This window comes from Pleurodeles waltl, chromosome 12 (genome assembly GCF_031143425.1).
Source record: "Pleurodeles waltl isolate 20211129_DDA chromosome 12, aPleWal1.hap1.20221129, whole genome shotgun sequence".
In the NCBI taxonomy this organism is placed as follows: domain Eukaryota; kingdom Metazoa; phylum Chordata; class Amphibia; order Caudata; family Salamandridae; genus Pleurodeles; species Pleurodeles waltl.
The window spans coordinates 273,719,979-273,747,161 of record NC_090451.1 but is presented as its reverse complement, the minus strand read 5'-3'; the positions used below and the strand labels follow the sequence as shown (position 1 = coordinate 273,747,161).

At 44.4% G+C, this 27,183-nt stretch overlaps 2 protein-coding genes across 7 annotated transcripts in view; one reads left to right on the top strand and one right to left on the bottom strand.

Annotated features, from left to right (window-relative positions):
- OGFOD1 (2-oxoglutarate and iron dependent oxygenase domain containing 1) overlaps window positions 1-926 on the top strand; it is a 236,901-nt gene extending 235,975 nt beyond the window's left edge. The window contains exon 13 of the mRNA XM_069215834.1: window positions 695-926. Coding sequence (XP_069071935.1) covers window positions 695-856 — 162 coding nt within the window. The 3' untranslated portion in view covers window positions 857-926. The remainder of the gene's footprint in view (window positions 1-694) is intronic.
- A 13,829-nt stretch (window positions 927-14,755) lies between these two features.
- The window catches only part of BBS2 (Bardet-Biedl syndrome 2), a 305,860-nt gene continuing 293,432 nt past the window's right edge, over window positions 14,756-27,183 (bottom strand). For all 6 annotated transcript variants that reach the window (XM_069215826.1, XM_069215824.1, XM_069215829.1 and 3 more), the window contains one exon: window positions 14,756-16,713. In XM_069215826.1, the coding sequence (XP_069071927.1) occupies window positions 16,607-16,713 (107 nt within the window). In that variant the 3' untranslated portion in view covers window positions 14,756-16,606. The remainder of the gene's footprint in view (window positions 16,714-27,183) is intronic.

Sequence of the window (27,183 nt, the reverse complement as noted above, 5' to 3'; positions counted from 1 at the left end):
TAATGTTCAAAAATGTCCCTATTACCAACAGTGTTTGTAAGGTACCCCCTAGAAATAATGGACTATAACATCAAACAAAGTCCTGGTTCAGGTTTTTAAAAGTCGAAGAAGTTATAAGAGAGAACAAGGAAAGTACAATAAGGAGATAAGGCTGGAGACGTTTGAATTTAAAGTATGTATGATATGAGGAGAGTGGGTACAGACCAGGAATGGGTGGAATGCTCTTAAAACCCCCAATTGACAAATAATCAATGCTGCAAAAAGCGCACAGCCTTGTTGGATTATGCTCTCTGATCATGAATTCTGTTGATAGCTTCAGCAAGGTTGTACTGTTGTGTTTGCATTGGTAGTAAGAACTGACAGAGCGGGTACTGAGAGAAAGTTGAATATTGGAATATTTCTTAATTACATTGATTATAGATTAAAAGGAACTCATTTTTAATGAGGGGTGGGTAAAGTAGCAGTTTTGAAAACCTTCAGCCAAGGAATTTGGTCTCAGAAGTACTACCACATTTTGGGCCACCAGTTGTTTTCATGTCTCACTGAAACTTAAAAAAATGTCATTGTATAGCCTGACATGTATCTAGTACTATGTAGTATTTCAAGGGTAACTTCGTACAGTTTGTTTTTTTCATTGGTAACAAAAATTGCAAAGGTTTGTTAAGTTCATGCACGTATTTATCTTCTATTTCAGCTGCTCACGGTTTATCCAGAAAATAACTCCCTGGCACTAGTTTACAGAGACAAAGAGACCATGAAATTTGTGAAACACATTAACCACCTTAGTCTGGATCGAATGGGGAAACATCAACACAGAAATGGATTCTGGGACTTCTCTTTTGTGTATTATGAGTGACCTGTTTGCTGCAAGGAGTACCTTCACTTTATTGTAGGTAGAATCCCAAATAAATCAATTTTTAATGGTGTTCTTATTTTTGATTGTCTATTTTTGCTTACAGTAAATGGGCTTTTTTTCCAATTAAAAAGCCTTACTGGATGAAGTGTAGCACTGACAGACAGTGTTTACTTTAGGAAGAATTGACCTCTGTTTATCGAGTGGAAGGCTAAATGCACTAACCAGTTTTAAACATTGAAATTGCCCCCACTCTCTTTTTGAGAAAACCAACAAGAATAAACCAGGCAGAAGCTATTGGCATCTTTCTTAAAATTCAGAACTATTTTGCCCTATTAAGTATGGTGTAAAAGTGTTAAGGCCCTGGATAATTCATTACTGCAGTTGTTGCTTTCAAGGGTTGGAAAAAATATAAGGACTGTACTGTTTTTGAAATATTTAACTTACCAAGTGGAGGCTTAATGATGCTCTCAAATAAGATTTTTCTTACCTTACAGAATACTTTATCTTGTACGGATTCTCATCTCTTGCCTACTATGCAGACATCCAAATTCATCAACATTATACTATACAATTTTCTGTTTTTCAATTTGCCCATGAGGGTCTCTTTTTTTTGACTGATCAAGGACTCCAAGATCCTTGACCACTTTCTTTAATCCATTTTGCACTCTCCCAAACTCTCTATATTAGTAATTCTTAAGTGATATAGATATATTTCTTCATCATTGAAGTGGTAAGCATTGAAAATTCCCGCTGATGAACAGGATCTTGGGGCGGTCTTTAACATATAATCTTAATTTTACAAGTTTAACAGGTCATATTGCCTTTCATCTATTTTTTTTATTTTTAAAGATCTCCAATGCATTACTTAAGCGTTGCTAGTGCAGTGTTTAACGTTTCATATTTTTTTTATTGTAAAGATTAGGTAAATCCGGCCAGTTAGACAGTGTCTCACTAAATTTAAATTTGGCAATGCACCCTGAAGATAGCCAGCTGCCTCAACATGTCATTGTGCCTTCTACTGGTAGTTACTTCAGTCCCTTTGACTAGAAATTTAATATTCTAATGATTTACTATCCCGAAGTCGATGCTGGTAAGACTGGCAGGCTGTTCAGAACTGTAATGAAAATTCCATTCCATGGGATCTTGCCTGATTGTCATAAACATTTAAATGAATAGCAAGCAGTGGAAAGGCTAGAGAATTGTAAAAGCTAAAGAGTAGGCATATGTTAACCAAATAGGTCTTCAGGGAGGCCTGATCCATTTTGTAACATTCTGGTTAAAAACAATCTTGTTTGTGATAACCGTAGACCACCTGATTTAATGGGTGCTCATGGGTACCATAAAATTGAGTACTGTTTCTGGGAACATATGGCCTGCATCGCAGTATGCTGACGTAATTCCTACCGGGAAAGCAGTTTTCCATGAAAGTTGCTGTAAAGAAGCTTTATAAATAGATTGAAAAATGGGTTGGGGCAGCAGGAGTGTGTACCTTAATAGAAGCGTTTTGCAAGCCCAACTAGGGCAAAGCAGATTCTGCTTCTTCCTAGCATCATTGGATGCAGTTGATAATCTTCTAAACACACCTGATGCAGGAAACCTCCCACTTCCAACAGTAGTTTGCGCCTCTTTTAAAAATGCTGAGTAATTTTCAGCAGTTTTTAATGGCAATTCATATGTATTCAAGAGCCATGCTGAGACGCTCAGAAGTCATAGGCTGTGACTGGGAATTTGGGTGCAATGCCTGGCTGTTGCTTGTGAAGCATGTGATTAGGGACACTTAAGCATGATGAGAGTCTGTGGAAGGCAGTCATTGCCAACAGCAAACATGTATTTTTAATGAGACTAAAGCCAGACTTTGAATAGGATGAAAAGACAGTTGTTAAGCGCTCTATTTGTTTTGTGTTTAAAAGCAGGAATCACTGGATCATTCAAATCTACATATCATCCAGAGGTAGGACCGGCTGCACCAGGGTCCGTGTTCTGATAAATACGTGAACCTCAGTGGGCACTAGATTTGGTGGCAACAGGTTTGTTGCTGTTACTAGAGCTTAAGGGTGGGCAATACAGAATATGTGCTGCTTGTACTTGAGATGGGTACAAAATGTGGTAAGTGCTCATTGCAGGCTGTACAGTATGACTTGTGGGATGCACTGTATCTGTTTACACAGTAAAGTATGTCACTTTAGCCGCTCTTTTATTGAGGTTGGTACAGTCTGTATATCAGATTTACACAGGGAGTGATGGAGTATGTTTTCTGAAAGTCATTATGGGAGTCGTATGTGTTCAGGTCCTCAGTGGGTATACTTAGTAAGGCACTGTAAACAGTAATCTGCCTCAAGGTGCTGCAGTGCCGGTGGGGCCCCTGAGATGATAGTGGCAACCTTCTTAGAAGCCTGTGAGAGGCTAGCTTCAACTGATGCTCTAGTGTACGGGGCACCACTTGATATACGACCCCTTCCCCTGTTGCACAGGGCACCTTGAGGAAACTGACAGAATAAAGCGATGGAAAGAAAAGGTGGGCAACGATGGGAGGGGAAATACTGAGGGCAGTTTGATGCTCTTCAGTGATACTTTGAAGAAACATTGATATCCTTTTTAGTGACTTCCCACTGGTTTTAAGTACAGAAATGTAAAATTGTTTCTGCAGATTGCAGCATATTTTTCTGCAAACCTGGACTGCCTCATGTTATGGCACATCAGCGGGGGGGGGTTCAATGTAATCTGTCCAACAGCTTATGGTCCCATAGTTCAAGAAATTAATCACACACGAATTATTGTGATGGATTGCATCTTGAATGTAGTTCTAATCTAAAGGCTAATGACTCTTTAGTTGCCAGGTTGCACTTGTATATAGTCGCCTGACAGCACCCTTAGCTGCAGTCTTTGGAATGTTTCCTTGACTCACCTAAGGATACATATAATGGAAATATCTGTGTATTGCACAACTTATTGTGGTGATCCCAACGCTACAATTGGTAGGCTAATGTGGGGCCCTAGCCCATCAAGATCCTGACTAAACTACAACAGACCTCAATTGAACTATACAATTCAAGGGGACAAAGGAGGGGCGGGGTTGCTGCATAACCGAAAGAAAACGAAGTCCTTTAATTCAAGCAGGTTTTCCTTAGCTTTCTGCCTGTGCATAATCTAAGTTTAGTATGGACTGAACAAGACAGTCCACTTTCTGGGACAGAAAGCCTGGGTTCACTTTGGACTGCACCTTGTCTGCCAGAGTGGTTAAACTGCTATAAAGGCCTGTGATGCTGTGAATATTGCCCACGGCCAAAAAGAACTAGTGGACGTACTCAGTCAAGAGCAAGTCTTGGCCCATTGTAAGCTGCCTAGTCTATTTACATAGTTTCTCTATCTGGAGATGTCTGCTTAACAATTTGGAGTCACCAGAATACAGAAGTTGGAAACCAGGTCCGTGAACTAAAGGTGTTTTCCAGCATGAATTCTCTTCTTGAGTCACATACTGTGCACGATTACACTTCTAGCAATTGGATCTGTAAGTGTTTATTTATAAACTTTTTCCCTTGAAAGTTGTTGACGTAGACTTGAGTGCGGAGCTCCAATTGTTTCCACTTATAGGTTTGAAGGTGCATCTAGAAGTCATTGATAAGAAGGTGCAAAAAAAATGTCAAGCTCAATAGTAGAAAAGATTAGGACTATAAAGTGGCCAGCAGAGTTCATGGGTTTAGTGCATAGACATTTTGAGTCTTAAACTGAAAGATTATTGACAACAATTAAGGCTGAGTCAGAGAGAGTCCTGAGCCTCCGATTCAGATTACCAAAGAGAATGAGATTCTCTTTCTCCAGCACATACAGGCCTATTCTTTGGTAAGGCCACGAAGTTTGGACAATGAAACATACAGAGAGTGACAAAATAAGTGAATAGAGCATTACGTTTTTAAGTATGAATAACAGTACTAGGAGTTAGTCACAACTTTTGAAATTAGTACGTTCTACTATCAGGGCCAGGGATTTGTGAACTAGAACAGCTATGCCCCCGTGCACCCTACTGACAGTATCTTTCCTGTACATTTTTAAGTCCTCTGGATCCAGATCATCCTTGATATGAGCACTATCCTCAGTCGTCTTTCGATTATACATAAAATATTGATACAAGGGGACAAACAAGTTATTTACCTGAGGTAACATCTTTTCTGGTGGAGACTATCTAGCCACAGATTCCTCACCTTAAAATATTCCCCAGGCATCAGATCGGATTTGGAAATTCTTGACCAGCACCTCTACACACTGGTAGGTGGTGTTCAGCTTCTGCAAAAGCATAAAAAGTGACTGGCTTAGATCAAAATGTCCTGGAGGACCGAATGGGCAAAATGCCCACCAGGATGGACCTGACTGTCCAAGCAGTAGAGCTCCGTGAACGTGTTGAGGAAAGTCCGGGTGGCAGCTTGGCAGATGTCCAGGATAGCTACACTATGTGCTAATGCAGTAGTGGCGACCTTGGACCTGGTGGATTCAGCCTACAATCCCTCAGGGAAGGGAGGGGAGGGGGGTTGCTTCTGCACCATTGCCTAGCAGATTGTTATGCAAAGTACTATCCAGCTGGAGTTGGTTAGTTTCTGCACAGGCTTGGCTTTTTTCCCCTCTGGTGAACCCATTTAGTGATCTTTGATGCGATCAACATAGAATGACAAAGTCCCTTTTGGGTTCAAAAGGTGCAGTCTCTAATTCTACTATGACAGATAAGGTGGGGCATAGACGGCAGGCAAAGTAATCCTCTGGCCAATGTGGAAAGGGATGACCACCTTTGGAAGAAAAGAGATGCATACGAAGGGCCAGCTTGTCAGATAAGAAGTTGGTGAATGGAGGCTAGACTGACGCTAGCTGACCCTCTTGGCCAATTTAATGGCCATCAGAATACTGTTTTCAGAGTCGAGAGCTGCAGAGGGCAGCTATGCAAGGGCTCAAAGGGAGAACATGTAAGGACCAAATTTAGGTCCCGCTGGGCCATCACAAAAGGAGTAGGTGTTAACAAATGTTGCAAACATTTCAAAAACTGAGTCACAACAGGTGACTTAAATAGGGAGGGTTGGTCTGGCAGGCGTGAGAAAGCAGAGATGGCTAACAAATAACATTTAATAATGCTCAGAGTAAGGCCTTACAGGGCTGAAGAAAGAACAAACAACAAAACCTCAGCAAGAGGTGCAGAAAGGGGGTCCAAACGGCATGAAGAACACCAAGCCACAAACTTATCTGACTGGCAGGCATAGACCGTTTTACTGGAAGGGCACCTGGCTGCCAAGATGACATCACAAACTTCAGGAGGGAGGTCAAAAACTCTCAGCTGTCGGCACTTAGGGGGTGATTCTGAGCTTGGCGGGCGGCGGTAGCCGCCCGCCAAGCGGGAACCGCCAGAAGACCGTACCGCGGTCAAAAGACCGCGGCGGTCATTCTGGGTTTCCCACTGGGCTGGCGGGCGACCGCCGAAAGTCCGCCCGCCAGCCCAGCGGGAAACACCCTTCCCACGAGGACGCCGGCTCAGAATTGAGCCGGCGGAGTGGGAAGGTGCGACGGGTGCAGTTGCACCCGTCGCGAATTTCAGTGTCTGCTAGGCAGACACTGAAATTCTTTTTGGGGCCCTCTTACGGGGGCCCCGCGGCACCCCCTACCGCCATCCTGTTCCCGGCGGGAGAACCGCCAGGAACAGGATGGCGGTAGGGGGTGTCAGAATACCCATCAAGGGCAGCGGAAAGTCGGCGGGACACCGCCGACTTTCCGTTTCTGGCCGCGGCTGAACCGCCGCGGTCAGAATGCCCAGCGGTGCACCGCCAGCCTGTTGGCGGTGCTACCGCGGTCGTTTTCCCTGGCGGTTTTTACCGCCAGGGTTAGAATGACCCCCTTAATCTCCATGCACAAAGGTGGAGCATGTGCAGGTTTGGGTACAGGACCCTGCCCTGTTGTCATGACAAGAGATTCCTCCAAAGGTGCAACCTGACTTGAGGACAGATGCTCATGCTCAGGAATTCGGGATACCATACTCTCAGTTTTCAATCCAGAGCCCCTAGGATGACTTGGGCCCAGCTGGTTCTGCTCTTCTTGAGAACTCCAGGCAGGAGTGGTATAGGTAGAATGGCATACAGGAGTCCATCGTCCTGCGCGAGGTAGAACACGTCTCGGACCAAGAGCTTCTTTGGAAACTCCAGCGCACAGAAGTGCTGATATTGTACATTCCTGGTGAATAGACCTAACCAAGGTACTTCGCCGTCTCTGAAGAGACCTTCCACCACTTCCAGATGCAGACACCATTTGTGATTAGCGAGGCATAGATACCAGAGTTTGTCCGCCCTGGCGTTAATAGACCCCAGCAGATGTTGTATGACCAGGAAAACTTCCTGACATTTTAGTTATGTCTAGAGGCACAGAGCCTCCTGACAGGGTCCATGACCCCTCCCAGCCATGTCTGTTGTCAGAGTACCACATGGCAGTGGTGTTGTGTGTGAACACCTGAACCAGCCTTCCTTTGATAGATGGAAGGCTTTTAATGCCAGCCAAATGGCCCTCAGCTGCAGAAGACCAATGTGGAGCTGAAACGCCACCAGAGACCAGAGTTCTCTGATCTCCTCTCCCAGATGGCCACCCCAATCCAGGAGTGATGCATCTGTTACCATGGTGAACTTTGGGTGGGAAAGGAATTGGGGGTCTGCCGCTGACTTAATCGTAGATCTTTTGCAATTCTCTCTAATATCTGGACCACGTCAGAAAGTGTCCCCTGATGCTGCACCCACTAGGACTTCAGGTTCCAGTGCATAGCCTGCATATGCCAGCAGCCATGTTTTACCAGCAGGAGACCATGAGACCCAGTAGCCTTATAGTCAGTCTCACTAAAATCCAGGCTAGAAGCCAAAACATGGGAATCGTAGCATGAATATCCCAAACTCACTGCTCAAGAGGATAGGCATGGAACTGCACTGTGTCCTGAATGACTCAGATGAAAGGGAGCATCTCTAAGGGAGTCAGGTGTGACTTCGGCATGTTGATAGCGAACCCCTGTGAAAGCAGAAAATCTGTTGTAGACTGGAGCTAGGCAATGACTGCCTGGGGCGAGTACAACTTCAACAGCCTGTCATTGAGGTAGGGGAAGACTAGCACCCCTAACCTCTGGAGTTGGGCTGCAACCCCCTGCCATCACTTTTGTGAACACTGAGGGCTGCTGGTGAGGCCTTAGGGGAACACAGCAAACTGAAAATGCTTGTGGCACACTGTGAATCACAGTTAACGCCTGTGGCCCGGCAGCACTGAGATGTGGAAGTAAGAGTCCTGCAAGTCCAGTGCTACCATCCAACCTGTGCCAATGTGAATTTCTCCTTTTTCTGCAAGTAGATGAAATGGTGTAGGTCTAGTATAGGACTGTGGTCTCAGTCTTTCTTCGGCACAAGGAAGTAGCAGGAATATCAACCATGCCCTACCTCTGGCCAAAAGAACCTGCACTTCCTGATGAAGCAAGAAGAGATGGTCCTCCATCAGCTATTCTTGGCATAGCGGGAGGGGCGGAAGTGTTTCCAAAATGGCAGGTGGTACCTCTTCTGAATGATGTGAAGCAACCACTTGTCCAATGTGATCATCGACCATTGGGACAGGTGATGCTCGATTCAGCCACCTACAGGATGCTGTGCTGGATGGCGGGCATGCTAAAAGGGTCTTAAGGGTGCTGGGGTGGACAGCACGCTGGGACTGGCTCCTGCGTCCTTACTGGGCTCTGTGGCCCTGCTCTCAAAAGGGCAGGCTGCTGCACTGGGTTTTGTTAGTACTGCAGGAGCCCAAAGATTTCCCTTCCATGTCTGCGGTAGGGGCGAAAGGACTGTTGTTGCAGGAGGGTCCTGAGGGAAAGGCCTGGGTATCTGGCAGTGACCCTGCTTTAGAAAAAGTGCTCTAATGCTGCATTGACCTTGTCGGCAAATAGACGGGAGCTATGGAAGGGCATGTCAATCAATGGAGACTAGACATCCCCCAAGAACCCAGTGGTCCATAACCAGGTGTGGTGACGCAGCGCCACCAATGCTGCATTGACCTTGTCGGCAAATAGACGGGAGCTATGGAAGGGCATGTCAATCAATGGAGACTAGACATCCCCCAAGAACCCAGTGGTCCATAACCAGGTGTGGTGACGCAGCGCCACCATGTCAAATCTGCACTGGATGGCGAATTTCGCTGCATCAGTGCTGTCCACTAGAGCTTGGCTGGGATGGCATGGTCTTCTTCGGGCAGCATGAAAATCAGCTGTGCAACCGAATCCCACAGTGCTTGGAAATATCTGCCCAGGAGGCAAGCAGTGGTTCACAGACTCCAGGGCAAGACTGGTGAAAGAAAAAAATGTGCTTCCCAAAGGTGTCGACTCTTGGATTCCCTATTCGGTGGCACGGTAGGGAATGTGCTTGGGTTGACCATTGCAGTTGTGGGCTGCACCACCGGGCTCTAATAGGAGGGCTGCTGGGAAAGAAAGGCCGGGATGGTGCTGATGGGCAATCATTCGCTGCACAGAAGCCCCTGTGCAAGGATCCACCAACACCCCCAGGAGCACGTTGGTGAGGGCTTCATTAAAGGGGAGTTACATAAAGTTGTCGTCATCCGGATCCTCCAGAGGATCATACACCTCCTCCACCTCACCTCCTTCAGTAAGGTAAGGGCCAGGTAGAAACTTCAGGGGATGGGTAGGCCTGGATGACATTGTTGCGCAGCACTGGTTTGACATTAGGAGTGATGATTGGCACACTGAGTGGCTCCGGGGAGAGTGCAGGGAGAAATGGAACCCCGGTGGGTGGAGGCATGGTGGTGTCAGTCCAGATCTGGGGATGGATGCCAAGGGCCTGGGTGGCGCAAAGGGTGAACCAGAGGGCACCTGTCTGCTTCGTGGGGCCTGAAGTGCTCAAGAGGATGTTGATAAATCAGAGGGCATGCATATCAACCTAAAATTCTTTAAGTAGGACAGACGTCACAGCACCCAAAACTCAAGGTAGCACAGAGCAGAACCTGACCCCGGCTCTGCAGCCGCAGTGAAGAACCAGGGATTTGAAGCACGATGTCGAGAATGGGAAGCAGAAAAGCGCTTCAACAACTTCTTGGGCTTTTTTAGACCTACCTGACTTTGATGAGGAGGCCACGGGAACAGCCCAAAGATCTTCCACAGGAAGGGCACAGAGCAGCTTCTCTACCAGGAGCTTCATTGCTTGCTCGAGAATCACCTTTGGGTTCATGGGCACAGCCCTTGGGGGCGTGTCCCGACCCCAGGCACCAGAGACAAACCAAGAGGGGGTCAGAAACAGACATCTGCCGGCAACAATCCCCACAAGGCTTGAACCCTGAAGGTTTAGCAGGGACATGATTCCCTATGTACCCGGGGAGCAAAAACTCAGAAATGTCAACAAAAGGTTGCTAAACAATGATCCAGTAGCTCTCCATATCCTTCGCTGTTGGCGTGGAACTAAAGGAACTGATGTCAGTGCACTGGGATGCCGCCCATATAGGCACTGCGACGTCACTGCTGACGCAGAGCCCTTTGATGTCACCCAACAGTGAGCAGAAGTACTGCTCAAGATTTTCCGGATCCAGTCTGACACCTGGGAAATATTTGAAGGTGAGGAATCTGCAGTTAGCAAGATCTATTAGAAATAATGAGATTGTATTTTGATGTCTGTGCTAGACAATGGATCTGAAATTGTAAAGCACTGCTTTGATTTCAGCTTAATTTTCACTTCATTAACTGAGTAGCGGTAAGTTTATTGCAGTTAATTAAAACTAAATACAATTCATATTTCCATTACAAGAAGAGCCATTTTAGCAACAAAGCTACATAGATTATGACCAATATTTTTGATATGTGTAATTCATACATCAATAGTTAAAAAAAAAAAAACTAACAAAAGTAATAATTGTTTTAAAATGTCATAGAATTAAGCAAAGTTAATAAGAATAGACCCTTTCTTTAAATACATGTGCATAAAAAGTTTAAAATATCTAAAGTGCATAGTGAAATGTAGATAAGTAAAGAGTGGCTCCACGGGCTGTTCTTATGAAACTTTTAAGAATGAAAATAATTCCTTTTCTCTAGATTAAGACTAACTGCCAAGTATAATTCAAAAGTTGAGTCTAGCGTAACACGGAGGCCACTCGTTAATTCTTCTGTGATGGAGGCTTAAAGCTTGAGGTTTATACACGGAAGAGACCCTATTTAAATTAGAATATGGCCTTCTGCAGACAAGATGGTGGAGAAAGCCCATCATTAATTTGATAAGTGAGCTGTCTTTGTTCCACTGATGATTATTTTTTAGCTTTGTCTTTTGATAGCCTATCTGCAATTTCTATGTTTTTAATAAATCTAGTTACGGCAGGAGGATGCTCACCCCGCGGGTAAAAGATGGTGGCATTACGACAGGAGTGAATGCCATACTTTAAAAAGAATTTATGTAATCATAATCTGCACTCCAGGATTAATCAAGAGGAAGTGCTTAAAGTGCAGACCAGAGTTTCTGGATAAATGAGTACATGATCAGCACTCATTTAGGCAGCAAGTAAAGAGATGGAAAGTGTCCAAAAAGAAGCTTCTAGAGGGCTTCAAAAGATTCAGCCAGTTACCCTGGACTTGGTGGCTTTGTGTGAATTTATCTGAGCCATAAATGGCTTCTTTTAGTGAAAGTATGTTTGTCTACAGCAACAGAGATACCGTTTTTCTCTTTATTTCGCAGCTTCTCAGAAAGCTCATATGGCAAATTCTGATCCCATAGGCTTTCAGCTCCTTCCGACTGCAAACTGGCATTCAGGGCAGGAGACCAGGCGTTGGTCTTTGTATGCTGGGGAAGATCAATTTTCTTCCAAATAAAGTGCTTCCATATTGAGCTTTATGCACTTTTTAATATATGCGCATATTTTGGAAAATTTACTTTCTAGCCAAATGTGTTGTGTTAAATTCAAGTTCGAGCTGTGCTTGCGTAGTTTTGAGGGCGCCTAAATAAAGATTGGTAAGTTTTGCTTTGGTTATGGTTGAGAAACGTGCCAAATGTATCCGGAAAAGCCTCCGTTCTGTATGCACTGGTAGGAATAAGCTTGGTTTTAATTACTTTTAGGATTGGAATGAGAGATGTGTTACTGGTCAATTTTAAGTTGCTTTTGGGAGGTGAAATGCAGGTAAGCAGTTTTTGGTCTATTAAGAAGATGTTGAAGATGCCACCACTTGATCAATTAGCCAGATACTTGTATTTGGTGGTTTTGACCAGTCAATGTTTTTCCAACTACCCTGCTCCAGGGTTATTTTTCTCGCAAAAATGACAGAGTTTTTTTTCAACGCTTAACTCCATTTAATTGTCGTGAGTGTCTATTAATCTCTGTAAACCAACTCAGGTTTGTTTAATGAGTTCCACATCATTGGCGTGTTGTAGAGGTGTAATCGGCTATTTGCCTGTTTTTAACTGGATGTGAGCCAGCCAGTCCTGGTGGAGGCTTACATCTGCAATATACAGATAAAAAAAGCGGTGGAGCTAGGATGCAGCCTCTTTTAAGTCCTCTATAGGTAGTTATTTTTGAAGAGACCCTCTGGTTCTTGCCGAGCTTATCCTGAAGCCAGGTATCCACATATAGCAGTTGAATAGTGTGTTGAAGCTTATTTCAAATATGACATCTCACCAGTAATTTCCATGATAGGGTTTGTATAGGTTAAGAAAACTCTTTATCAACAGGAATTGCCAGAAATGTGTAATAACCATGGGGCGATTGATCCGAGTTGCAAAGAAAGAATCAGCTGTGCTTCTTAGAATATCATATTGAGTTACAGAAGAAACAAGCGACAAACTTGACAAGCATCATTGAATATTCTGCCAGGGACGGAACCTTATTTATCCCTTATAGGTAATCCTAATCAGCGTTTTCTCTTAACCTGTTTTAGGCTGAGCACAGGGGACTTTATTACAGCCTTCCCTATTCAGGGACCTTTTTTGGAACTCTGTCTCCCTCTCCTTGTGACGGTGTTTCCAGTCAAAGCACATGTCACTTTATGCTTTTTTGCACATTATATTCAATCCCACACCATACATTACTGGTTTCCTATTATTTGCCATATTAACATCAGATCATATAAGTTAGCAATTATGGTGGTCATTACAACCTTGGCGGGCGGCGGCCGCACTCAGGCGTCTCCCATTATGACATTCCCGCTGGGCCGGCGGGCACAAACCAAGTTTGCGCCTGCCAGCCCAGCGGGAATGAGGCCGCAACATAGGAGCCGGCTCCTAATGGAGCCGGCGGTGTTGCGGCCGTGCGACTGGTGCAGTTGCACCTGTCGCGCTTTTCACTGTCTGCTATGCAGACAGTGAAAAGCTGGCCGGGGCCCTGTTAGGGGGCCCCTGCACTGCCCATGCCAGTGACATGGGCAGTGCAGGGGCCCCCAGGGGCCCCACGACACCCTCTTCCTGGCGGTGCAAACCGCCAGAAACAGGCTGGCGGTAAGGGGGTCGTAATCCCCAGGGCCATTGTGTCGGTAAACCGCCGGCCCTGGCGGTGCGACCGCGGCGTTACCGCCGCAGTCAAAATACGCGGGGAGGCACTGCCAGCCTGTTGGCGGTGCTCCCGTCGTTTTGGCCCTGGCGGTCGTAATACCGCCAGGGTCATAATGACCACCTATATGTCTTCAGAAATTAGATACATTAGACATCTGTTTTGCCGTTTTAATTTTTTTCAAGAGGGCTGTTGTTATTAGCAAATAGTATGAATCAGGATTGTGTATAATGTTTTAATGAGACATTGTATTTGTATTGATTGTTATCAGGGTGTATATTTATTGGAATGCGTTTTTGCTGTGACTATGTTGTTTTATGGCTGTTACAGACGAATAAAGATTGGTTGACCTGGCCTGATAGGGTTTGGTTCAACTGGTTGAAGGCTTTGCTAAAGTCTACTGTACAGCCGACCCTTCTTAATTTGTTTTTTCGACCATCATTGACGGAGCAACCAAGTGGCCTATGAGGGTGGCTAATAGTTTGAAGTCAATTTGGTTTATCAGAATCTGATTTTTGTTTCGTGCCCAAGACTGAAGGTCTTCCAAGAGCAGAGTGGCAATATATCTCTTCCTTAACCGAATAGGGTAGGACAGGTTCTCTATTTTTTTTTTAGGGTCGAAATAGCACTGGGTATTAGTTTGCAGTTATAGGAAAAAGGCTTGCTGTGCTTGTGGGACACAGAAAATACCCTTTTACCAGACATATTGGATGGACACTAGTTGAAAGCACTTTGGGCAGCATAAACAATAGCTGCAGGTGTCCTGGCACATATATCCCGCAGATGTTATTGCCCTAGGCCTACCTAGTGCAGCCATTCATAAATATTGATTGGTTGTCTGGTACACTGAGGCAAAAGGGGGAGACTAGGCTGAAAGTTACTTCTGTCTGTGATAAGGGGCTAAGGTACAACATAGGAGTAGCCCTTGTACAAGATGGCAGACTTGTAGACGATACAGGTAACAAAGCAGTGCAAAATCGGAGAAACAAAGCAGATCAGCTGCCACAACTGTTCCACAAGCAGGACGTACAGTGTGCATGAGAATCAGTTTTTGAAATGACTTCTGCTCAACACCCTTCCTTGGAAAGGGAACTGGAGGGATTTTAGGGATTCTTTTATCTGTCCCTCGAAGGCCTGGATCTTATGTCTCTGACATCCATTTGTATGTCTCTGCTGCTTACCACTACTGTGCAAATACATTAAGAACCCCATGTATAGGGTTCCACAGTCTATGGCTGGAAAGTTTGAAAGATAAAGCATCTCCATGACGAATAGTACCCAATAGAAATTTGGGTTTCTTTTGCAAAGGCATTTCATCAATGTCATACTGTTCACACAGATTTCTCCAGCTCAAGAGTAATAATGTGGGTCATCATAACAAACACAAGCTTGACAGACTAACAAAATAGATTTTAATTTCCATAAAATCATCGTTGCACCCGAGCCATTAACATATACAGAAACAATGCTCCCAGTATGACAGGAGACTAAATACGCAGTTGTGAAACAATAGTATTTTAAAGTGTTCGCCAGCGAAGGGGCTGAGCCATGTTATGTGATTTATATTTGTATAGTGCAGAGTCTGATAAGGGTGTAGTACTGCCAAATTTCAGGGAGTACCTTTCCTATCTATTTGGATCCCAGAGCCGAGTCTCGGTCATCCGGCAATAGTTTATTTAGCATTTTCTCTCGGGTGCGTCTTTCAGGCCGTGATGGAACCTACGAGTTTGGAAGATGAAAACCAAATCAGCTGTGGTCATGTTAGATGGTTGGGTTGCAGTGGCTTATTTATTGTGCAGTGGGAAGGTTCACTGGAGGGGATTTTCCTTCTGCTTATGCTTCTCTAGGGGCGGTGATGTGTTTTGCCCTCCCTCCGCCCCCACTCGCATTTTATAGTTCTTAATGAAGTAAGTAGTGACGTTATGGTCCACAGAGAGGCATATCTGTGTTGTTCTGGTTGCATGTGAAAAGTTCTGTCTAAGGTCTTCTCCACTGGTTGGGTTTAATTGTGTTTCTGTGTTATGTATTAGCTGTCAGTGCTGTTGTGAAGGAAATGAAAGCTGCCAATATGGCGTATTTGTGCACTTTTGGTTTGCCATAGGTGGTTCTGTTGCGTTTCTTGTGGATCGTGCTACTGGGAGCAGCACATTGATGCCTGAGTTACATACCTGTACCGCGGATTAGATGTTCTATCTACTGTGTTTTCAGATGATAGTATGTGGCAGACAATAATTCTATTTTACAAGCTAATTACCACATTTCTAAAGAAGCATATTAAAGTTTAATAAATATCTTCTGAATTTCGAAAAGTATTTTATCACAATAAAATGATGAAAGTCAACAAACAGTCATAGTATTTACATGATGTTGAGTTCTAATTATTACTTTCTAAGCAATATTGGAACGGTAACATAACAGGGTGGAGAACCAGCTTTCCCTGTTATTTCCTATTACTATGTGTAAAATTACATATTTATAACTAAAACGTTATGTATAGCCTACGCTTTCTAGCGACTCCTGGTTGACAAACCGTACAATATTTGCGAAATGTATTAAACCTACTACGTGCAGCTGCCTCGTGAAATCGTGTTGCACTGTGGCCAAATCATTAATGTGCATTGGAGGTTCTTGTTTTGATTCACAGAAATCAAGAACAGTGTTCTAGGCTTTGTAGGTTCAGTCATGGTTCTGTAACCCTACAGAAAGAATAACAACTGATGTGGAAAGTACAGATGGTTTGCAAGGAGATACACCTTTGCCTGAAATAGATGGATGAGAGCAGAGGAAAATAACTTAATGAACAAATCTCTCACACACCACTGAGAAAGGTCTTGAAGAATCACAGTAATGGTTTACAAAACAGCTAGCATTCAGATCATGTTCTTAGCAGCCCAGATATATGAACAACCAAGTTGGTTATTCACAGATGGGAATGTACCATTGTTCTGTATCAAAACATGGACCAGAAGCCCAAGTGTCCTACTAATAGGTTTCCATAACACTATTCAAACTTTGTAAAGCACATCTCCCTGTGCATTGCTAAACCATTATCTAGTGCAAATGTACAGGGATTCCTAAAGCTAAAAGCAGCTTGCATCAATGAGGATGGCCATGAAATCCCAGCACAATGAAACTGTTCTGGAAGTTCTTCAGAAAGAGTTCTCTTCGCCTGTCTATGCTTCAGAGCAGATCCTGCCTTACTGCAGGTGATGAGTTTTCAATGCTTTTAAGGTCAACTTCCTAAGAGGATGCAGTCCCAACACGCATTATCTTGAAAAGGACATTTAGGTTGTTGCCTCGAATGGCGTCCCTGCAGGCTGAGATCACTTGTGCCTTCGGTTTTCCAACTAGAAAAAATGATAACAAAGAAATTATGTACTTGTATTAATAATTCATCGTTCAAATCTTCCTACTGGATAAACACAACCTCAGGAAATTAATTCATTTTGTTGCACTCTTCAGTTCTGTCAACATCACACCGCTCGACTATAAACCTGCAACCTAAACCCTCAGGTTCCAAAATATTAAATCCTCTTCTATGTTAGTGCTTAATAAACTAGAACTAGGGCCAAAAAAAGAGCACAGAGAAGCAAAGATATACCAAGCATTCGCAATGCAATAGGTCTTGCATTTTCGAGAGTTAGAGCTATTGGCATTGTAAATGCCTAACTGGACTTTTTTGCCACATAAATTGGTCAACCCTGCCTTATTATTTGGTCCTAGAACACAGCGCAATTGAACGAAGCACTTGGTGTTGGTGTGAAACCTAATCATTAATTTATGAACCAAAAAACATTTGTCAGTTTAAACAATACGTTTACTTTCATAAACCTCATTACAATACTTTAAGTTGATTGAAACCGAATACTGCAATGTTATTTTGCAAGCCAAACCAAACAACTCCACCCGGTGAACATAAAACACAAACAATCTAAACTTCACATCAGGCGATGCTATAAGACACTGAAAACAAACTGCTCTTGGAGTAGTTCAGTAGGTTCAATCTCGACTGCTGACAGAAACTCATTTAGCTTCTGGTATGGCTTCACATCCAATTGTCCATCTCCGAGAATACTTTTTTATGTAATCGATTTGGCGTGCAGGCAGTGAAAACTTAAATCTACCTTTACTATCGACATTACACAATAACGAAAAAGTAGGATGAATGTATAGGAGCTCTAAAATAAATCCACTTTAACTATGCATGAAGCAGGCTCCACAAAAGGCCGGACTTCATAGTTACAATGTACAGTGGTAAAGGGATTTAATGAGGCCTCCAGGGGGCGCTACGCATTACCAGACACATAAGCTTTAATGGTAAATAGTGGTACAGTCAAGACACAAACAATAAAGCATAGAGGCTGCACTGGCACGTGACTTTTTCTAATTATGTTGCAAAGGCCCACGCAGTAACCAAGTTTGGGGTCATTACAGGGTATAGGGTGGCGGCCTCTCAATAGCTACATGTGCAATGAGTAGGGGGAAACAATGGACATCCTGTACAGAAGGGCAGTGCTCACTAGTCAGCCGTGTATGCATTTAAGTGAGATAGTCTCGCTGAAGTAGAGTTTGCTTAACCGCTAATTCCGTGCGGGTTTAGCCGCAATGTCAGTATAAACACACCACCCTTCCGCGAGGACGAGTTAAACACGTTGGTCAGAAGGAATCCTTGGTAACAAAGCCCCGCCCCTCCCTTACTGAAGCAAGAAAGAGCTTTACTCTGGAGGTGAACTAATTGAGAGTCCCTGCAGTGGGGTGCAGTTAACACGGGCGCATCAACAGTGACTACAGTGTGAGAAGAATTACATAATAAAAAAATACATAATGCTTTGGTCTCGGCTGCCTGCCACATAACGGCTGAGATGAATATGTAGCTGAGGGGACGGCAGAGATGCTGCATGTAATAAGAGTGTGATGCCGCCCTCAATGTAGGCGCACGTGCAGCTTGGTCCACCAAGCACAGTGCTTAAAATAGAAGCACGACTACTGTGGGAGAGGGGGAGTGATCGACAGGCTGCTGGCGGTGACACCGTGTTAATTACATTTTAAGAGCTTCACAATGTAATTGGTGCTCATGCAAAGTGCTCCACTACCTCTAATGGAGTTTGCGCTTGAAACTGCCATGGGCGCGCAATGCAAAGGGGAGAGACAAATGGGCGCGCAATGCAAAGGGGAGATACAAAAGAGAAAAGTAGTTTGCCCACACTAAAGTATATGGGTGATCGTGCAATAATCCATGTAACAGGGTCAGTCTGCAAGGTGGTAACAAACCAGCAAGGATTTTTGAAAGGCAAGCCAATAAACAAATGAAAGCGATGGATGTGATTAAAGCCCACAAAATAGCTTACAACATGTTGAGAAAAGCAGCGCTTGCGCACTGCTATGCTCGACCTGAAAAATAGTAAAGTACAATACGCAAACCTTATATTGCGTATTGTTTTCTAAGTGTTCCATACCTCAAGGGAAAGACCCCAGCCAGTTTTAATTTCTCTGCCCCTAAGGCCTACAGGTCCCTGCATGGACTGCCATACTGATAGCTTTGGCCAAGAACTTCATGAGTAAACACCAGAGTCTTACCACCCCTTTAATTTCCGCTGTAAGTAACTCTAATGGAACTGGAGATCTCCAGGACCCACAGAATCATCCCCCTTCTCATACTGTCAAGGTAGTAAAGTCTCTCTTCCAGTTGAGTAAGTCGCCCAGTTACACAGTCCCTACAGGTGACCAACTCTTGCACTGTCTCACTGGAGTCCTTGATCTTGCTCCACCAAGGTCAGGATCTTATGTATTTGGTAACCTTGATCTTCCTCCACAAATCATCCCTGCCCTGTCTGGTTCAACAGTATTCGTCTTGGCAGCCATGTCAGAGTGGAGATCCTGGACTGAGTGCAAGAGGCTGGTCTTAGCCTGCAGTAAGGGCCACATTTACACCTGGGTCAGCCTGGTTGTCACATTGGCTCTTTTGTTCTCTTTTTGTTCTACCTCATGACTTAAAGAAGTCCTCCAGGTATTCTTTCCTTGACAACATGGTTGCTCTCCTTCCAGCTACAGCCTCCTAACTGTCTGCTGCACAGGGGCTCCATCAATACTAGCTCAGATGTGCTGTGCATGTTTCAGACGCACCTTGTTCTCGGTCCAGGACAGACACCACCTTCAGCTACGTGGCTGGTTATGGAAGCACTTCTCCCACTGGCCTTCACGACTTGCCCAACATGTTTCCTCAGTCACCAAGTGAAACCCGCTTGATTCCGGTTCAGTATAGTGACTCTTCTCCTTTCTAATCTCCTGCATGTGTCCCTGGCTCCACGGTCTTAAGAGGAGCCACATACTCCGACACAACTACATCACTTGCACCGAAGTCCAGCGTCGCAGGGCTTTCGGCACTGGTACCGCCAGATCTTTGACCTGTGTGCCTCTTGATGGCAGTCGGGGAAAGCCACAGGCGGCTTCCACTGAGTTTCTGCTGTGGCTTCTTCTCACAAACCGCTCCAAAGAAGTCCTTCCCTATAACTGTCACTGATCTTCCCTGAGAGGGTTACAGGCATTCCTGCACATACCCGCGGGCAAGAGATCAGAGCTTTGGTACAGAGCCCCACAACATTGTGGAAATACTGGCCCTCAGCCTGATCTGTACCCCCTTTACCCATCCCCTGTTTTAGGAAATGTGAGTAGTTATAATCCCAAGGCCCATCTATGAACAAGGTAACATCACCCGCCAGTAACAGAAATAGCCCCAAAGCTACGGAGTAGATATGGCATGGCTGCATTAGGGGTGCTGTTGTGTGCCTCGCCCACAGTTTCCTTACAAGTGCCAATCAGTAAGAGGCACCTCAGCTGTGCTGGGATGTGGCCTGAGCCAGCACTACATGAACTACTCCAGGCAGCTTCTTTACGACGTCTTCACAAGAGTGGACCAGATTGAAACAAATGGCCATATTACTAAACAGGGTGTGTCATTTTGCCTTCGAAGCTTTGGAAATTCCTGCACAAGAAGTGGCCATGGGAGTAGGAATGGTGGCACTCAGTCAAGGAGGAATTTTAGAACTAAGACTGCAGACAAACACTCGATAAATGATTCTTCCTTTTAATCTGAACTCTAGGAGGACTTTCTGAAAACAAATTTGAAAGGTACTAGTCATTATCAGCCTCAACGGGATGGAAAAATCTGAGTAAAACAACATTTCTCTGGTGAGTCAGTCTTTCTGTGTTCAGAATGCTTCTCGTTTGTTTTTGTTTAGTTCCACCAAGCTAGTAGAGCTCAAAGCTGGAAATCTACTAGGAATTAGAGACATTGCTGGCCATCATGGATCAGAATCTTTCTATTTTGCTTTTCCAAATGCGTAATTACTGGCACTCTGTGCAGCAGAAGCAGCAGTGCCTAACTTGGGCTTCTTTCCGGTGCAGAGCACCGGCACTTATTTTTGAGGGCCGGCTCTTATTTTTCTGCATCAGGCATTTAATGCGACCTAAAGACACATACAGGAAAGACAGAGGAAGAGAAACTAAAAAGTGTCACAATGGGAGAAAGCAGAAATCTGCAGGTGTGAGCTGAAGGGGCAGGGGTGGCTATACATGGATTAAAGAGGCCTGGATGGTTTAAAGATTACGCTGCCTCAGTATTCCGTGTTTGCACATTTAATTGCAACTGCCGCGTATTTAAGAGGGGAGCTTTGGGCACCGGCACGTTTTTATTTACAAATTAAGCACTTCCCAGCAGAGCTTGCAGAAGGAATGCAGGATAGCCCGTGGGACTTCAAAATGCAGTCTGCATTCATCCTCAGGCCTGGCACAGGATACTCATCAGAATGGATGTCAGAAGGATGATTTGAGGACACCAGAACAGGAGTCACTACGGTAAGATGATTGTTTTACTTTTGTGCCTCAGCCAGTGACTTTACCATGACATGAGATATCGATGACAAAAGTTATATCACCAAGCTCCCGTGCAATGTGTTTTTTTATTTTTAGTTTGGGTATTGAATTATTACGTTTCAACATTGTGTAAAAATTGAAAAATCAGAGATTCCTGGCGATGTATGAAATGTCCCTATTGTGTGTTTATTTTCATACATGCGAAACATGGCAAAAAATGTAATCAAAGGTCATTTTTTTCCATATTCTGACACGTATGTGCACATGCAAGTGCCTTCTCAGGGGAGTGGGTGGATAGCTGTGCTTGGCACCTAGGCTCCCCGCCTATTTGCTCAAGTAACTGCAGAATGCTGCAGCTTGTCTACAGTGTGAAACTGCCCTTAAATCAACCTCATTGGATTCATGTGTATGATTCAGCATCTAGTGCACAAAGCAGCAAATAGAAACAAGCTTTGGCAAAGTCGATAGGTCTGGTTTAATGTGACAAAGCATGGAAGCAAGCACATACAAAAATTACGTTTTCATGCAATAGCACATTAAAGCCAACCCTAGCTTCTTTGGCAATGCATTATGGGATTGGTGGTATAACTGTGATGGAACAGGGTGGTGTAGCATTGGTGGTAAAACTGGTACTCTTGTAGCGGAATTGGTGTCAATGGTTTGGGGGTATTGGTAGCAGTAGCTCTACTGGTGGGGTATGGTGGTGGTAATGGTAGTGGTATTAGCCTTGATGGTACTTGTGGTGGTGGTGCTATTAGTGGGGCCTGGTGGTGGTATCATTGGCTGCCTTGGGGTTATTGTTGGTGGTACTGATGTGTGTGTTTGTAAGATATAAAATATATGGAAAATGTCACTTACCCAGTGTACATCTGTTCGTGGCATGAGTCGCTGCAGATTCACATGCTGTGCACAGTCCGCCGTCTGGTGTTGGGCTCGGAGTGTTACAAGTTGTTTTTCTTCGAAGAAGTCTTATCGAGTCACGAGACCGAGGGACTCTTCCCCTTTCGGTTCCATTGCGCATGGGCGTCGACTCCATCTTAGATTGTTTTCCCCGCAGAGGGTGAGGTAGGAGTTGTGTATGTTAGTCATAGTGCCCATGCAATGGAATGAATACGTATGTACATAATAAAGGTTAAAGTAATATATTTACAAATGTACAATTGTTTAAGATCTACTTCTAAACGGCTATAGGCTCCCGGGGAGGCGGGTGGGCGCATGTGAATCTGCAGCGACTCATGCCACGAACAGATGTACACTGGGTAAGTGACATTTTCCGTTCGATGGCATGTGTAGCTGCAGATACACATGCTGTGCATAGACTAGTAAGCAGTTATCTCCCCAAAAGCGGTGGTTCAGCCTGTAGGAGTTGAAGTAGTTTGAAATAATGTTCTTAGTACAGCCTGACCTACTGTGGCTTGTTGTGCAGTTAACACATCTACACAGTAGTGCTTGGTAAATGTATGAGGCGTAGACCATGTTGCTGCCTTACATATTTCGTTCATTGGAATATTTCCTAGAAAGGCCATGGTAGCCCCTTTCTTTCTGGTTGAGTGTGCCTTTGGTGTAATAGGCAGTACTCTTTTTGCTTTAAGATAGCAGGCTTGAATACACTTAACTATCCATCTGGCAATGCCTTGTTTTGAAATTGGATTTCCTGTATGAGGTTTTTGAAAGGCAATAAATAGTTGTTTTGTCTTTCTAATTTGTTTTGTTCTGTCAATGTAGTACATTAGTGCTCTCTTGATGTCTAATGTATGTAGTGCTCTTTCAGCTACCGAATCTGGCTGTGGGAAGAACACTGGTAATTCTACTGTTTGATTTAAGTGGAACGGTGAGATAACCTTTGGTAAGAATTTTGGATTTGTTCTTAGAACTACCTTATTTTTGTGTATTTGAATAAATGGTTCTTGTATGGTAAATGCCTGAATCTCACTCACTCTTCTTAGAGATGTGATGGCAATGAGAAATGCAACTTTCCACGTTAAGTATTGCATTTCACAAGAATGCATGGGTTCGAAAGGTGGACCCATGAGCCTTGTTAAGACAATGTTGAGGTTCCATGAAGGAACAGGTGGTGTCCTTGGTGGTATAATTCTCTTTAGGCCTTCCATAAACGCTTTAATGACAGGTATTCTAAATAGGGAAGTTGAATGAGTAATCTGCAGGTAAGCAGATATTGCGGTGAGATGTATCTTTATGGAAGAGAAAGCTAGATTTGATTTTTGCAAATGTAGTAAATATCCTACTACATCTTTTGGAGATGCGTGCAATGGTTGAATTTAATTATTATGGCAGTAACAAACAAATCTTTTCCATTTATTTGCATAGCAGTGTCTAGTGGAAGGTTTTCTAGCTTGTTTTATGACCTCCATACACTCTTGTGTGAGGTCTAAGTGTCCAAATTCTAGGATTTCAGGAGCCAAATTGCTAGATTCAGCGATGCTGGGTTTGGATGCCTGATCTGTTGTTTGTGTTGTGTTAACAGATCTGGTCTGTTGGGTAGCTTGACATGAGGTACTACTGACAGGTCTAGTAGTGTTGTATACCAAGGTTGTCTTGCCGATGTTGGTGCTATTAGTATGAGTTTGAGTTTGTTTTGACTCAATCTGTTTACTAGATATGGAAGGAGAGGGAGAGGGGGAAAAGCGTACGCAAATATCCCTGACCAATTCATCCATAGAGCATTGCCTTGGGATTGATGGTGTGGGAACCTGGATGCGAAGTTTTGGCATTTTGCGTTTTCTTTTGTTACAAATAGATCTATTTGAGGTGTTCCCCAAATTTGAAAGTAAGTGTTCAGTATTTGGGGGTGAATTTCCCATTCGTGGACTTGTTGGTGATCCCGAGAGAGATTGTCTGCTAGCTGGTTCTGGATCCCTGGAATAAATTGTGCTATTAGGCGAATGTGGTTGTGAATTGCCCAATGCCATATTTTTTGTGTTAGGAGACACAACTGTGTCGAGTGTGTCCCCCCCTGTTTGTTTAAATAATACATTGTTGTCATGTTGTCTGTTTTGACAAGAATGTATTTGTGGGTTATCATGGGTTGAAATGCTTTCAACGCTAGAAATACTGCTAACAGTTCTAAGTGATTTATGTGAAACGTCCTTTGATGTATGTCCCATTGTCCTTGGATGCTGTGTTGATTGAGGTGTGCTCCCCACCCTGTCATGGAAGCATCCGTTGTTATGACGTATTGTGGCACTGGGTCTTGGAAAGGCCGCCCTTTGTTTAAATTTGTACTGTTCCACCATAGAAGCGAGATGTATGTTTGGCGGTCTATCAACACCAGATCTAGAAGTTGACCCTGTGCATGTGACCATTGTGATGCTAGGCATTGTTGTAAGGGCCGCATGTGCAATCTTGCGTTTGGGACAATGGCTATGCATGAAGGCATCATGCCTAGGAGTTTTAATACCATTTTTGCTTGTATCTTTTGTGTTGGATACATGGCTTGTATCACCTTGTGAAATGTTTGAACCCTTTGTGGACTTGGAGTGGCTATCCCTTCTGTTGTGTTGATTGTCGCTCCTAAGTATTGCTGTGTTTGACACGGCAAAAGGTGTGACTTTGCATAGGTGATGGAGAAACCCAGCTTGTGAAGGGTCTGTATGACATACTGTGTGTGACGTGAACACCATGTTAGCGTGTTGGTCTTGATTAACCAGTCGTCTAGGTAAGGGAACACGTGTATCTGCTGCCTTCTGCTATGTGCAGCTACTACTGCCAGGCATTTTGTAAAGACTCTTGGCGCAGTTGGTATTCCGAATGGCAACACTTTGAATTGGTAATGTATTCCTTTGAATACGAACCTTAGGTATTTCCTGTGGGAAGGATGTATGGGTATGTGGAAATACGCATCCTTTAGGTCTAATGTTGTCATGTAGTCTTGCTGTTTGAGCAGTGGGATTACGTCTTGTAATGTGACCATGTGAAAGTGGTCTGATTTGATGTAGGTATTTAGTGTTCTGAGATCTAGTATTGGTCTCAGAGTTTTGTCCATCTTTGGTATTAGAAAATACAGTGAGTAAACTCCTGTGTTTTTCTGTAGGCTTGGTACTAATTCTATTGCGTCCTTTTGTAGTAATGCTTGAACTTCTAGTCCTAGAAGATCTATATGCTGTTTTGACATATTGTGTGTTTTCGGTGGGACGTTTGGAGGGAATGTGTGAAATTCTATGCAATAGCCATGTTGGATAATTGCTAAGACCCAAGTGTCTGTTGTTATTTCTTCCCATGATTCGTAGAATTGGCTTAGTCTTCCCCCCCACTGGTGTTGTGTGATGGGGTTGTGTGACTTGTGAGTCACTGTTTATTTTGAGGGGTTTTGGGACCTTGAAATTTTCCCCGACTTCTTGGGAATTGGCCTCCTCTATATTGTCCCCGAAAACCTCCCCTTTGATATTGACCCTGGTAGGTAGGTGGTCTTGTCTGTGAAGTGTTGGTTTCTGTGGGTTGACCCCGAAACCCTCCCATAAAAGGTGTCTTCCGAAATGTGCCTCTGCTCTGCGGGGAGTAGAGTGCGCCCATGGCTTTGGCTGTATCGGTGTCCTTCTTTAGTTTTTCAATGGCAGTGTCTACCTCCGGCCCAAACAATTGCTGTTCATTAAACGGCATATTGAGCACAGCCTGTTGGATTTCGGGTTTGAACCCAGAAGTGCGCAGCCAAGCGTGCCTCCGTATTGTGACTGCAGTGTTTATTGTCCTTGCAGCTGTATCGGCTGCATGCATGGAAGACCGTATCTGATTGTTCAAGATACTTTGTCCCTCTTCCACCACTTGTTGCGCTCTTTTTTGGAACTCCTTGGGAAGGTGTTCGATGAGATGTTGCATTTCATCCCAATGAGCCCTGTCGTATCTTGCCAAGAGTGCTTGCGAGTTGGCGATACGCCACTGATTTGCTGCTTGTGCTGCAACTCTTTTCCCTGCTGCATCAAATTTGCGGCTCTCCTTGTCTGGAGGTGGTGCGTCGCCTGATGTATGAGAGTTGGCTCTTTTACGAGCTGCCCCCACAACTACTGAGTCCGGTGTTAGTTGTGTTGTAAGAAATATTGGGTCTGTGGGAGGTGCCTTATATTTTTTCTCCACCCTTTAACTGGCTCCTGAAATATTTGTTTTGAGTGCCTTAGCATTCCTGGGAGCATGGGAAGGCTTTGATACTGGCTATGGGTGGAGGACAGGGTGTTAAAGAGAAAGTCATCCTCAATTGGTTCCGAATGTAGTGAGACGTTGTGGAATTCGGCTGCCCTTGCGACCACCTGTGCATATGATGTACTGTCCTCAGGTGGTGACGGTTTAGTTGGATATGAGTCTGGACTATTGTCAGACACTGGGGCGTCGTAGAGGTCCCATGCATCAGGATCATCCTGGCTCATTGTGGTATGAGCTGGTGAGTGCGTTAGTGGTGGAGTTTGCGCCGGTGATGCATGTGCTGATTGTGGTGGAGAAGGTGGTGGTGTTACTTTCTCTACCACCTTTGCTTGTGGTTGCTTGTCCCCTTGTTGGAAAATAAGTTTCCTTTTCATCTTGATTGGGGGAAGAGTGGTTATTTTCCCTGTGTCTTCCTGGATGTGAAGCCTCCTTTGAGTGTAGTCAGTTTCTACAGTTTGAAGCTCTTGACCAAATCTATGCAATTGGGTGTTTAGTCCTTGTTCCTCTGTATAGGAACTAATTTTCAGTTCCGAGGCTTTTTTCGGTACCGAAACCGTTTCGGTAGGCTTTTTAGGCTCCGAAGAAGATTTCTTTGATTTCGGCGTGGTATCTCGGTGCCGAACATCTTCGGTGCCACTGTCTCTGCGCCGAATTGTCTCGGAGCCGGTGTCTCGGCACCGAGGTTGCTGTGTGGCGGTATCACGACCGGAGTCGGATGACTTCGACACCAGCATGCCCTTTTTCGGTGCCTTGGCTCGGTCACCTAGTTTTTGGGTTAAGCCATGGCCTGTTGG